General features: G+C 40.6%; 2 protein-coding genes across 2 annotated transcripts; one reads left to right on the top strand and one right to left on the bottom strand.

The window, feature by feature from the left end:
* The first annotated feature begins 9 nt into the window (after nt 1–9).
* katnal2 (katanin p60 subunit A-like 2) lies at nt 10–6,358 on the top strand. Its single transcript, XM_041960524.1, has 16 exons — nt 10–60; nt 751–821; nt 1,644–1,810; nt 1,944–1,980; nt 2,166–2,262; nt 2,362–2,457; nt 2,827–2,898; nt 3,075–3,152; nt 3,547–3,645; nt 4,439–4,502; nt 4,623–4,741; nt 4,861–4,952; nt 5,416–5,526; nt 5,677–5,839; nt 5,976–6,078; nt 6,219–6,358. Exons 1-16 carry the CDS (start codon nt 10–12, stop codon nt 6,356–6,358), a joined length of 1,560 nt encoding a protein of 519 aa, XP_041816458.1.
* A 177-nt stretch (nt 6,359–6,535) lies between these two features.
* On the bottom strand, nt 6,536–12,144 carry hdhd2 (haloacid dehalogenase-like hydrolase domain containing 2). Its single transcript, XM_041960604.1, has 9 exons — nt 12,114–12,144; nt 10,075–10,184; nt 9,764–9,866; nt 9,478–9,583; nt 8,703–8,787; nt 7,993–8,158; nt 7,646–7,696; nt 7,270–7,333; nt 6,536–6,980 (listed from the first exon to the last, which is right to left on the bottom strand). Exons 2-9 carry the CDS (start codon nt 10,173–10,175, stop codon nt 6,877–6,879), a joined length of 780 nt encoding a protein of 259 aa, XP_041816538.1. The 5' UTR covers nt 10,176–10,184; nt 12,114–12,144; the 3' UTR covers nt 6,536–6,876.
* Nucleotides 12,145–14,360: the final 2,216 nt, after the last annotated feature.

Below are 14,360 nucleotides of genomic sequence, written 5' to 3'. Positions count from 1 at the left end.
AGAATCACGATGGAGCTTTCATACCAGGCTATGAAAATCGCCCATCAAGCCCGGGAGGCGGTGAGTGAACGAGGAGTTTGTTTTGTGCGTATGTGTTTCCTCGCAGATTTGACGGACAACTGTTGGCCAGCTAATAACTTTTAGCTAACTAGCAGTGATACTTGGTAGGGGGGCATGTGACGTTTTCCCTGCTTATGGCCAAATTAATTTGTCTTAGATGACAAGTGACGTTACACTGATTATATGACGTATCCAGGGCTAGGTCATTGTATGTTACACATGTATTATGCGGAAAGTAGGCGCTAAACTGTCACAATTAAACGTGTAGCAATTGAGCCGTTGAGCTAATCAGGCTAGCTTGGCATGCAGCTGAGCCACAGTTACTCGCGTCTACTGGTTGCCTGGATACTCAGTCAGGTGCTGCGTCTCACTTGTGGCATTTTGTCGCCCTCTACTGGGAATTTGTCTTTTCCATCCCAATATGTCGCCATTCTCCACACTATGATGGTCTCCACTTGATAATAACAGCAATACTAATAATAACAGTAATCAACATCGTCATCAATCATAATAATTGTGTAATACTGTGAAACTGTTATATCTTCTGAAATGGTCATTGTACCGTGAAAAATCTCTAATCAAAACACAGATAATACCACTCATTGATTGACCCAAACTTTCAGTGATGGCTGTTGATAGTTGTGTCCGAAGTGTTAGTGATTGTCAGGACTCCGTGTTGCTGTCCAACAGGATGAACTAAGGACTGAGACAAGGAGGAAGAGCCTCCTCATCCTCATTTACCAACACCTGCTGGGGCAAGGGTCAGTATGAAGTTGCGTGCTGGCACATGGGTGGTTGATGGGGAATGACATGGTGGTCTTACCTGGAGTTTCTTAAAGCAGGTAAAAGGCGAAAGCGCAGGTTTTGTTTGATTGCTGAACACCAAGGCATTCTTGAACAGGACCGCTAGATGATGTGTGATGTGATGCAGGTTTCAAAAGCTAGACTCCATCTTGGTTGCAGAAAATGCTGAATTTGCAAAGAAATCAATAGTAGATTTATTTCTGTAGCATGTTTCATTCACATCGGCAATTCAGTGTGACATATATGAAAGCAAAAGAACATCCATATATACAATATCATGAAAAGAAAGTACATATAAGAGAAATAAAACAGTGGAAGTAGCCTTGATTGTGCTTATCTCCCTTGGAACACTGAAAAGAGAACCATAGAGCACAATTAGGATAAATTAGGAATAGAGTTAAGGTTTTCACAGGCGCAAGAAAAGAGAAATGTTTTTAACTTGAATTTGTGAAAGAACACAAATTAGAGGGTACAAAATATTTGATATTTCTGAATTCATTTATAATTCTAATACATGTTGCTGAAGAAGCAGCTATGTGAGTGACAGCAGTATAAAGGCTGTGCCGATTTATATCAGGTTCATAGTGACAAGCCTGTAGAGGGGTGTGTGTGTGTCTGTCTGTGCAGAAAGTGTCATGCAATTCATCAGCTTAACACCTCAAAAATCATAGCAGACATAGTTGACCTTGTTTGTGTTACTTTTTGATCCTCCCAACGTGCGTGCGTGTGTGTGTGTGTGTGTGTGTGTGTGAGTTCTCATGTGTGTGTCCATTCCCCAGCTACGTAGCCGCAGCAGTGGCCTTGGACCAGGAGACTAATGGAGGTGTGAGGAGGTTCGAGGTTTGCGATAACATCGATCTAGAGATGGTGCTGATGGAGTACGAGAGCTATCAGTACGTCAAGTTCCAGAAATATCCCAAACTCATCAGGAGAGCAGCAGAACCAGGTATATGAAACTGAAATCAAATCTCCAGCTCAATGTTAGAAACACCGCTGCTAAATTCAGAATTGTTGGGATGTACTCGGTCAAACTCAATTATGGTCAATTCACATTTTCTATTGGGTTTTTTTGTGTCAAGGAGAAAGCAGAAATGCAAGAAGTGGTGGAATGAAGAGGTGAGTCTCTCCATCTCTCACATTTCATGTTCAAGACTTAATATTCAAACCCAGTCCATACGTGCTAACAATATAAACAAAATAAAATACACAACAAAAACAACACAAAAATTTGTTTGAGCCAATTAAAAAGTCAAACAAAACCTACCAATGATAGACGTCCTCTGTGTCTCTTTGTCCCTCAGGAGTCCCTGTTCAGCCAGTAGGCCTCTCCCCAAAATCAACCCGTCCCAGAGCCCGCAGTCTGGAAAAGGAGCCAAGAGGACAGCCTCGCATGCAAATGTACAGCATTAACCACCAAACATCATAAACACCAAGATCAGAGTGTTAGAATAAGACGGGACTGCTCTGACATCCTGATGACCCTGTTTCATTTTCCAGGAGAATGGTTCTTCTGTTCCTCCAGAGTCCTCAGAGTTTGGTCTCAACGTTTCCTCGTTCAGAAGTGGAGCTTGGGACGCAGACATGAACAGAAAGGTAGCGGGGGAAAGAGCTTTATTTGGTTACACTTCAGTCATTATCAGCCCTCATCCAATCAAACTATCATCCCATCATCCAAATTTAATCAATGTCACCTGTGATGATTTTTTTCCTCAAATAATCTCCAACGTTTTCTAATATTGTTTCTTTGTTCATTTTGCTTTGAGTTCCCTTCATAAAAACAAGAAACCATCAAGACCTAATCCTGCACCTGTATGTGTCTAATTTTCTGGTAGATGTGAAAAGCAGACAATGTCAAGTCCCTCACAAATAAACTGCTAAATATGTACACTTTCTTTCACTGCTGTTAGTTATTTTCTTCTTGTTATGGCTATGTTCATGGAAATCTTGTGTTGCCTGTCTCAGGGCCAGGTGACTGACAGCAAAGATTCAAGCCATAATGCTTTCAAAGGAGCTGGCAGTGACTCAGACCACATGGTAATGACACTGGAGCTGCTGAGCAACACGGAGGAAATAAAAATACCCTTTTAATTTTTTTTTTAGTATTTCTTTTGACATTTGACACAAAATACATGATAGCAAACAGGTCAAACATAGTAAATCCGCTAATAGTACTACACTACTAATGATGGTGATTTTATGCTGCGTTGCAGGAACGACTACTGAAGCCCCTCAGTGGCTTTTCTGGACTGAGTAGTGAGATGAGTGAACTGGCTACAATCATCAGCATGGTACCTCACACACACACACATACTCCAATACTGTATTGCAAACACCGACAAACAAGAAACACACATGCTCAAAAACAAACCTGTAGTGGAGCTGATTTTATCTAAACAGAACATGAAAATATGCTTCAAAGTGATTTATGTGGTACCAAGTATGTCCACTAGAGAGCAGTGAAGAGCTGTGTTGCAAATCAATTGATCTGTTGTATTAATGAAGGCCCAGGTTCTATCTGTTTCCCTTATCTGATGTTTCATTCTAAAGGACACCTATTTACGCAAGCCTAATGGCACCAGGATGTGTGTATATATATGTGTGTGTGTGCACACACATTTCTAGCTGATATCTTCCACGTGCATTTCTCACTCTGCGTGTTTGTGTGTGTGTTCACCCTGAAAGGACATCTATTTGCACAGCCCCAATGTGCGGTGGGAGGACATCATCGGCCTGGAGGACGCAAAGCGATTAGTCAAAGAGGCCGTCGTCTATCCTATCAAGGTGCGACCGCTGCTCGGCCACGCTGGTATTTCAGCTCCGGCCGCCCGTCTTCGATTCTGAATACATCTCCTTTAAAGGGCTTAAAGAGAAGGAGGGTGGCGGGGTCAGGCCAGTCTGTTAGGCTGACATTAAATCTATATCTGGGATAATATGGTAACACACACACACACACAGATGGATAGATAGATGTAACCCACATGTGCTATGCCACATAGAATTTATATACACAGCCACATTCTCACAGTTTTTGCCGCAGCATTCAGACACTGCACATACAAATAAAACCTGCCACATAAGCACACACAAAGAAAATACGTACACACTTCTGTCATCATCACCTGGACCTCTCTCATGTGTATGATGACAACAAATCAGGTTGTCTGCATCCTCTTGACATTTACAGACGGAGATGAGGACTGATGTGTCTGTCCTCTGTTCTGCTGGTCTGTTTTATTGAATAACACCGCACCTCCTCCTTCCCACAATCCCCAACTTCTGTCTCCATTATTATTCATTCTCTGGGGTATAAGGTCAGTTTGGTGATTTGACTCAGCCTCTGTTTGCCACCTAAAATTCAGACTAACTTGCAGTATGTGGTATTTGCAGCACCGACTCAGCTACCAAATCAAGCGAATCAGTTTTCTTTTCACACAGCTCAGCTTCTGATTGGGCTGCAGAGGATGGAAATGCGTGTTTTGTTGGTGGAAGAATATGTTTGTAGCTGTAAAATATTCTTATATTGAATTACGATGTGATTTACTAAAGGTTTGTCTGTGGTGTTCATATTTGACAGTACCCCCAGCTGTTCACAGGCATCCTGTCTCCGTGGAAGGGCTTGCTGCTCTACGGCCCCCCTGGTAAGTCCCCCGGTGCTGTAAATGCTGATGAATAAAACAAATTTACTAAGTCCTAAACTGAATTGAATTAAATTTTGAATTCTTCCTGACATGCATCTCATGTGACCACCTAACTCACAGGTACCGGGAAGACGCTGCTGGCAAAGGCCGTGGCTACGGAGTGTAAGACAACCTTCTTCAACATCTCAGCCTCCAGCATCGTCAGCAAGTGGAGAGGAGTCTCTGAGAAACTGGTCAGGGTAGGTTGTTCTTCAACACATACAGCAGGTCGAACACGGCACATTTTGTTTAGATAGGTGACAAAGCGTGTCTTACGACTTTGCGGTTTATAGTTCGGGATTTGTGTAAATGTCTGCAGGTGCTGTTTGAGCTGGCCAGGTACCACGCCCCCTCCACCATCTTCCTGGATGAGCTGGAGTCAGTGATGAGTCAGAGAGGGACCAGCACGGGGTGAGCAGAACCGTAAAGTGTGGTCAATGGAAATGTTGTTCCCCAGTGCTCAAAAGCCACTCCCTGCAATAGCCAGTTGTTTGACTGGATAGCTTCAGGTGAACAGATAAATCACTGTGAGATGTCTGTAAATTATGAACACAGGGAGGTTTTTTTCTCTTTAGACATTTGTATAAAATATATAATTCAGATATAATAGTTAACTTACATTATTTAGCCATAACGAGGGTCTGAATCCAGATGAGTATTTTCATGAAAGAGTAATACATGACTTTCTGAGCCATGAGACTCAGTAGTCATTACTACATCATTACATGAGTACTCAGTAACGATGTGTCGGACAACACCCATCCTCGTACTCTGCCTTCGTTTTGATCTCAACTACACCCCTGTGAAACTTCCTGACTGCATCTATTGCACTGACAAAACTGATGTCAGCATTGAATGGTGTGTCTGTTTCCAGAGGAGAGCATGAGGGGAGTCGCAGGATGAAGACTGAGCTGCTGGTTCAGATGGACGGACTGGCGAGGTCAGAGGATCTGGTGTTTGTACTGGCTGCCTCCAACCTGCCGTGGTAATACTTTATCACAAACACACGGCCCATACATACTGTACTTTATCTTTGTGTAACTGTGTAGATGGAAATTAGGAGGAATTCAGGATATTTGGACAAGATGTGAATGAGAAGTGATCTGATTTGTAACTGTCCCTGCTCTCATCTCAGGGAACTGGACCACGCCATGCTGAGGAGGTTAGAGAAGAGGATTCTCGTCAGTCTTCCCTCCTCGCCAGCTCGCCAAGCCATGATCTCTCATTGGCTGCCTCCCGTTAGCTCCACAGGAGGGGTGGAGCTACGAACTGAGCTGGACTATGAAACTCTGGCAAAGGTGTGCTACAGTTCAAACGGTTTAACTGTTTAAGTGTTAAATTGCTTATCTACTTCACATCTGCGTGTAGTCGTGTATAGTACGATCTCAACACAGTGCCCATCAGTCTGACCGTGTGTGTGTGTGTGTGTTTCAGGGGATGGAGGGTTACTCAGGCTCTGATGTAAGACTGGTGTGTAAGGAGGCCGCCATGAGACCAGTCCGCAAGATCTTTGATGCTCTGGAGTCACATCAGGAAGGTAGGACGACGACGACGACGACAACGACGACAACGCACGCGCACACACACCAACACACACACACAAACACACAGAAGCCATGTTTTTGTCCAGTGTCCCTGAATGAAACCCTGCAGCCTCACTGGGATTCTTCTTCCCAGGAGACACTGACATGCCTGCCATCCAGCTGGAAACTGTGACAACAGCTGACTTCCTGGAAGTCATCAAGCACACCAAACCCTCGGCCTGTTACCTGATGGACAAATACGCAGCCTGGGAGAGTCAGTACGAGTCTGTCTGACACGCCAGAATATTTTAACATGAGGGGGAAAAAAGACTTGTATACTAACAGCCTCATCATAACAAACTCACCTGCTGCAGGGAAGGCGCCACTATTTTTTAACACACTCTTTCTTCCTTTTGTTTGTCTGTGCAATGATCATGAGCACAATGGAATAATAAACAAACATTACCAGCTGATTATTTTTTATTCAAAGTTATATTTATACACTGTTACACTGTATATAATGGGAAGACATTTGCTATTGTGGCAACAGCTGGTGGCTACTTCTGAAGTGCATGCTTAACTTTTACTGGACGTATAGAGATAAGTGGTCCCACACTCAAATGGACATTTTTCTGTAAATGTGTCTTTTTGATTTTGGGACAGACTTATGGGATGGTTAGTTTTCAGGCTGAGGGGGTGAGGGGAACAACTTACAAACCTCTTCCCTCGACTGTTAAAACACCAGCAGTCTGCAGCAGTGATGACTGGAGTCTTTTCAAGTGCAAATGAAAGATTCTGTTGATACCAACAGCTTATAGCAGGTTCTTCAGGATGTGCTCCACAGCGTCCGGGAAACTGTCACATGTCAGGTGGGGAGGAGGGTTGATTTTATTCTCATCCCCTTCCCTGTATTTACCTGACAGATGACAGGAGAGAAGGTGGAATAACCCCAACAACAATCATCATAATAACTGGATTAGTAAATACTGTAGGTCATGAGATCCAAGAAAATACCATGATATGTAGGTTATAATGAAGACATTACAGTGGAAGAAAAAGACAGATGAGGAAGAAGAAAAGAAGCACTATTTCTAGTCAGTTGCTGTCAGTGAAGCTTAGGTAAAGACAGGAAGGGAAAAAAACAGAAGAATAAGTGAAAATGACGGAGGAACGAGAATAAACTGGAGGAAGAGTTTTTTTCTTACCGGTTTTGACCAGAATTCCCAACATTCCTGCGTTCTGAGCCCCGCCCACATCGTCTCTGGCATCCTGTGTGAAAACAGCAACACGCCAGCTTTGAACTTATCTGCCCAGTCAAGTTTTATTTCATTAAGGGTCGAATTTCCAAAGGAAAAAAAAGACGACAATATTTTTAGCAAACAGTGAAAACTGAGATTTGTTCTAAAAAAAACTCAATGAACATTATAAGATATTTAAAAGACATTTCTGTTTGGAGTGAACAGTCTCAGATTTGATTCCCATCAACAGCCCACACTCTCTGTGCCCTTGTGTATAAAATAGTGAAAATGAAATTCATCTTTTATAATCTTGCCGATGAATCACAATTGAGAATATACTTACATCTCCAATCATGACAGCTTCATTTGGGCTACATCCTACATCAGACAGAGCCTATTTGAAGGAAACAACCAAATGAAAATGAGAGGCCTAATAACCAGGAAATCAATTCAGACAATACCAAAAAAAACAAAACAAAACAAACAAAAAAAAAAAAAAAAACAAGAAATACGAAAATCTGACTTGTTAAAAGTGGACTCTTAAGTTGGACAATTATATCATAGGGTCAATTTCAACCAATTAAAAATTAGATTTCAAGTAACTGTATGTTTATGATAAAAATAAATACAAAAGCCTCTTCTCTTTTCTGCTTAAAAAAGTGGAAACACACAATAATATCACTTTCTAACCTGTGTGAAAAACGTCTCCTCCGGCTTCCCAACCACAGTAGCCTTACAGTCTGTGGCGTACTCAAGTCCCGTCACAAAGGGCCCGGGGCCGAGGGCCAAACCATCCTTCCGTTTGTAGTACCGAGCTTTGTGGATGGCGATGAGAGGAGCTCCATCCAGAATCATTCTGCGGAGAGATATGTATGATTAACAGGCTGCACTTTCCAATCCGGATTCCAAAGAAGTCAGGACGCTTTGCTTGGAACATTCCACAGGTAAACAGGTTGATTGGTAGCAGGTGATAGCATCATGATTGGGTATGAAAGGAGCATCCTGGAAAGGCTCAGTCGTTCACAAGCGAGGATGGAGCGAGGTTCACCACTTTGTGATCACATGATTGGATAAAGGATGTTACCACACGAACTTCAGGTCAGTAAACAGTTTGTTTGTAAATGACTGCATTCTGTTTTTACTTCTGGTTTACACGGTGTTCCAAGGAAAAGGAAAAGAACTACAAAGTCAATGATTCTGCAATTTCATCAGTTCAAAAAGCAAGCTCATTAAAGGTCACAGATGATTTAGACCCACTTTTTCAGGAAATAAAAGCACCGTAAGGAAAAACAGAAAAAGCAAATTGTCTCAGTCTGACCTGCCAGGACAACATTTCAGTTACTGAAACTCAAATGTTCTGTGACAGACTGAACAATGTGTCTGATGAATGAGTTTACCACCTGAAAGCCTTGTTGAGTGTCTGGTAGTTGAAGTGATCTGGAGCGAGTCCAATGACGACGGCGTTTGGCTCTGATGTGTCAATGCCTAGAGGCAGAAAGATGGTTACTATTATGTACAGCAGGATTAGTTTAGCAGATTAATCTGGATATGATCATTCAGGACAAACACCTACAGATTCACAAATGCAAAGAGTATTACTTTATCTCATTATATATCATTTCAGATTGATTAGTTTGGGTTCTTGTTGTGCTGCTCACAATAAGTGAACAATAAGGACTCCTGTAATTTGGAAATTACTAATCACACTAAATGGTTAAGAGATAAATGAAAGTAAATGATGTCTTGATTATTCAGTCCAACTAATAGTGAGAACAATAATTATGTGATACTCTAGTGACCCTACTGGAGAACTCCCTCTTCTTGAACCCTCTTCACAGGGAGGTCAGAGGTCAAGATCGGCCACAACTGCAGTTATCAGCTTTTTGGTTTGTGAACTCTTAAAACAAATTGATCGATGTGCTACAAGTTGAATATTTCATGCTTTGGGTTAACATTGACAAACCCTCTTAAAAGATGCGATAAAACCAAGGTGGGTTTTGTAGCCGCTGAAAAATATTGAGGGATGAACAATAATAACGAGTGAGCTCATTTTCAGGTTGTTTGATTTGATTGCGGAAACAAATGAGTTTCAGGAGAATTAAAAAATGGAAAAAGCATCAAAATGAAAACAGTCGACTGACACAGGGCCTCACACACGTACTCACAGCTCCGTACCAGTGAAGTCTTCCAGTGCGCTGTCCTCCACCAGCAGCAGCGGCCTGTGTTGTTTCTGCTCTAACAAACTCCTCGCTGCACTCAGTGAAGTGAAGATCTCTTTTTCCTGCAGAGAGAAGCACATGATCAAAAACAAAGTCAGGGAAAAAAGCGGCTCTCCGGAGGTCAGAAACAGCAAAATAATTAAACTGACCTTCAGTGCAGGAGAAATGCAACACTGACATTAACATTTAACATGACAGTAGAAGCGTCTGGACTACATGAATTATGGCTCTGGGTGTTTCACCTGGAGGTTGAAGTTGAGACGCTGCAGTCGTTCCAGTAAGTTCCTCTTGCTCTCCTTTGTTGTGTTGGTCACAAACTTCACAGCCACAGACGCCTGCCGTAACCTGACAGCACAAAAACTGAATGAATGATGCAATAATCCTAGAAGATATGTGTGCTTCAATGGCAGCTACTCCTACATCTCTCACTTCACTGCATGACTGTGCAGCAGTGCACGTTTAATTTCATTTCAGTTTCATTCATGCAGAAACCTTGAGACTCTTGACCCTCTGTTTTTTTTTGCCTGTCCCTGGTTTGGGGGCTGTTTCCTACCTGTTCAGGGCATCCTGCGCCCCAGGCACCGCTGTGTCTTCTATATGTAGAGTTCCACTCAGGTCGATGAGCACGGCCTTCAGAGCCCGTCTGCCCGCCATGCTGGAGACCTGCAGAGGAGGATGGAAAATGCTTTGGAGCTTATAGAGACACGGATGCCCTGCTTTGGACCCACAGTTCTTCTGACACACACACAATATCAGTGATGGACAATTGATAATCACTACTGTAAGATAACCGATTTGTCTACTGTTTGTAGATTTAAAAATAACAAATGAAGAGAGGACATTTTCAACAGGTTTCAGTCCTCACCAAAACCTGCAGCCACCAAGTATGCTGTTTGATAAGAGCTGTTGGAGTGCAGTCTCTGATTATGTTTTTCTAACCTGCCAAATATGACCAGGGTCCGCTGTAAATGGGGCTTTACTCAGTTTTAAAAAAGCTTATTCAGCCATAATAATGTATTATTTTAGAGATTATATGTTCATAATCATAATTCACATCGGTAGTGGCAGAATTTATCAGATTATTTCGTTGTTCAAACCTGCATCACGACAAACTGAGAGGATTATAGACCAGTTCGGCCCTAGAATTTATGACGTCCTGCCTGGAATACAGATTTTGGGATTGTATTTTATGGCTCTTTGACTGTGTGATCCCCTATTATTTAGACATGCTTGGATTTCTGTCATGTAGTTATCAATGTGAGGGTACAATTAATGCTCTTAATGCCCACCCAAAATAGCTTAAACACACACACACACACAGCCTGTAGGTCATATATCTATAATTTGTATTTAGCTCAAATGATAACAGAACACTGTGTTGTGAGAAAAATGCCAAGCTGAGAATAACCTTACTTTAATGTGTGTTTATGTATGTGTGTGCACGTGTGTGTGTGTGTGTGTGTGTTGCATGGCCATTTAAGGGAAGTTGGGGCTGTAAATGAACAAGCTTCACAATTCTGACCGCTGGTATGTTTAGTATTGAGTTTTCTGCACGACTTTATCATCATTTAAATGACTTGAAAGGTATTCTCTACAGCCAGTGATTGGTTTGTCCATTCTGGGCCACTGTAGAAACATGGTGGTGCGACTCTGTGGAAGAGGACCTGCTCGCTCTGTACATAAAAAGTGTTTTATTGGATTGGTGGTTTGGACCTGGGACATCTAAATGGGATGGAGCTATTGTTACTGTCACTAATTACACATGTGCTAGGAAAAGGTAGCATTTAGCTCAGTGTGAGTAATGTACAGTTTCAACACAGCGTTGGAACAAGCAAATACAGAAGATTAAATATGTTGTAAAGATAAAGGGTTTGTTGGTGGTGTTGTAGTCTAAGGAAGCAGAATAAGAGTTAAGTTTTACACACTTTTGATAGCATCACTAACCCTACTGTAATTGTAATGCTTCAATCATGACATCTTTAAATTTCTTATTGTTTGCTCATTGGTTCAACTGTACTGGTGTGCTTTAAAGTTTTCATCTCCTACTTATTAGCCATACTTTATTTCTACAATATCCCTGTGCTATTTCTGTACAAGCTTCACATTGTGCCTATAATTTGATTATACAGCTCAATAGTACTATTCTTGTGAGCCCTTGTGGTGCTTCTGTGGCTCTCAAAAGTGTTATTTTTTTCTTAAAGACGTTGTTCAAATTTGCTCATTTTAATTAGCTAACTGCTGTGATATTTACAGGCTAGCACCTCTCAAATTTATTGACGTACTGTGAGATTAACGTTACACCAGCAACTACATGTATAGATAAAAAAAAAAACTTTATTGCACGGTTATGTTTTAGTATTACTAAACTAGTCTGACGTCCTCCTTCATTATCACCACTGTTGGACCTGTATGGTAAAAGCTAAAGTTGCATTCATTTAGCTGCTAACTTTTCATTTCTACGCATTGAGCGACTTCTTTACTGATGAAAATACTGCGCTTTTATGCGCAAAATCGGCACAATCACTGAAAAATAATAGTAGAAGTGTATTAATACGTTACATATTTAGAAAGTGAGCAAACAGCACAGCTAACCTTTAGCAACAGCTGCTTTTCCTGCTTCCTGTTGACGTTTTCTTCTTCGCTGGTTACATGTGGGTTTTAGTCTCTATGAGCTCATTGCTGCTCCCTGCAGCTCAAACACCACAACTGATTCTATTTTCTTTAAATGTTTGACTTTAAGTATTTTGTTTTTTCCCCCCTTTTTGGAAAAATATTTTGTAATATCACCCTTTTTGATATCACTCTCTCTTCTTTATTGTTATTTCATTTCCAATTTATATGTTATAATCTGATAAGAGGGTTACACTCCATAACCACGTAATCACTCATTAGAATAATAATAATGATTTAAAAAAAGAAACATATGTTTCCCATCTCACTAACAACCAACAGATGCATCGCATTAGTAGGTCTTTTAGGCCATTCAGATAGATTTAATATAGTGGGAGGTATTATCAGAGCGATAATAACCTTCTCTCTGCACGATGCCAGACAACAGAGACCAAATCCTCTTTCCACATTGCTCCAGTGAATAACACTGTTCCCTAATGTTGTTTTTAAGTTTTCAGTTTTTGTTTTCGCATAAATATTGTGTGAAAAACATGATGTTGGAGGACTCACACTTTAAATGTCTTTGTCCAGAAATATCAAAATCAGCACCATTTTTTAAAATCCCATTAAAACACCACTAGCTTTAATGTAGTGTCTTGTTTCTGATGTTTTTTTTTTTCTTTCTCTAACCTCTTTTATTCAGTGTTTGTCTCTTTAGGTGCTTTCATTGGTCCTGAACAATCCTGTGAGTTTTTGTTACAGATGGGGAAAGAATCAATCGTCGTCATTTAAATATAACTTTTTTTATGCTGTATTTTTATTTGTCCAGCTGAGTTTGTTCATTTGAAGTTAAAGTTCTGTTACTGCACTTTGCTCTTTGTCTCCTAAATAACATAAAAATGCACTGAAAATGTGGGTCATTTTTTTTCTTTTCAATATAAATTCAAATTTTAATTAACAGCTCTCTATTCTATATTGTTGTAACGGACAGACTTGTGATGCGTAAATTCTCAAACCATTCTTGGTAACTTTTTTATAGAAATGTCTTTTCTATGTAGATTGTTTTCATAAGTTACTTCAAATATTTGATTTACAAAAAAGATTTTATGCCTAATTTTCAAATATTTCAAAAGCAATTAATCTTACAGACGCCACAAAACTTAACAATTTTACATCTAAACAATTTAAATGAATGGAAATGGAATTAACTTGTCAAAAACATTTGTATGATTTATTATTGAGAATCCAGAAACCCAAAAAGCACACATCCTGACCTGTGAAGTGCAGATACAGTCATGTACAGTCGCCTGTGATCGCTTACAGATTTTACCGTGAAGTCACAGCTAAACTCTGACTAATCACAGATCAAAGTGGCTTTACCGTGCAAATCTCCCTGATAAACATATGCTTCTAATTCCAGCAGATCCCCTTTTCCCTCACTCCCCCTCACACTTATCCAGAATCAAAACTACAGTAGTGTTAATAAAAATGTTTGTGGAGTAGAGAGGAAATGTTAATAATTCACAGCATATGCGGATTATTAATGAAGTGGAGCAGGGGTAGATAAACAGTCGAGAGAAAAATTTTCAAATCTGAGGTGGAGAGATGCAGTATTATATTCAAGTAAAAGCAGTTATTTAACAAAGTTTTACTCAACCGGTAAAAGTACTGCTTTAAAATGCATTTCCATGGCAGTAAGATAGGGCAAAAAAAACTGGTACAACTGTATAAACTCTACTGATCCACACCCCTCTACCTGCAGCTCAGAGGTCAGAGGTGGCACTGATTATGCGGCTAACTCACGCTGGACGCTCACCGAGTTGAAACCAAACATTTCTCTTCGTTACTTGTTTCACAAAGTGGAAGAGAGAGTGCCTTGGTGCAGAGCCTCTAATCCAAATATTGTTTTTCTTGACTCGTCTGCTGTTGTAAAAAGAGAAGACTAGGACAACAGAAATAATTAATTAAAATGAGTAATGCATTTATTTCAAGATGAAAAAAACATCTTAATACCTTCCCAGTGATGTCTGCGGCACTGAAAAGGTATTGATGGGTAAAGAGTACACATCAACAATACATATCCTGACAGTTCCCAGGTGTTGAGGGTGTATACGGCTTAAAATAGTGTTCAAATAACAAAGATTACAGTTCAGAAATTGGTACAGAAGACGAGATGAGAATACCATATGTAACGCTTAAGTTTCTGAAACTCACAAATTTATCTTTTAA

Source organism: Chelmon rostratus, chromosome 19 (assembly GCF_017976325.1).
Source record: "Chelmon rostratus isolate fCheRos1 chromosome 19, fCheRos1.pri, whole genome shotgun sequence".
Lineage (NCBI taxonomy): Eukaryota > Metazoa > Chordata > Actinopteri > Chaetodontiformes > Chaetodontidae > Chelmon > Chelmon rostratus.
Note: the sequence above shows the minus strand (reverse complement) of the source record. Positions and strands in the feature narration are given on the sequence as shown.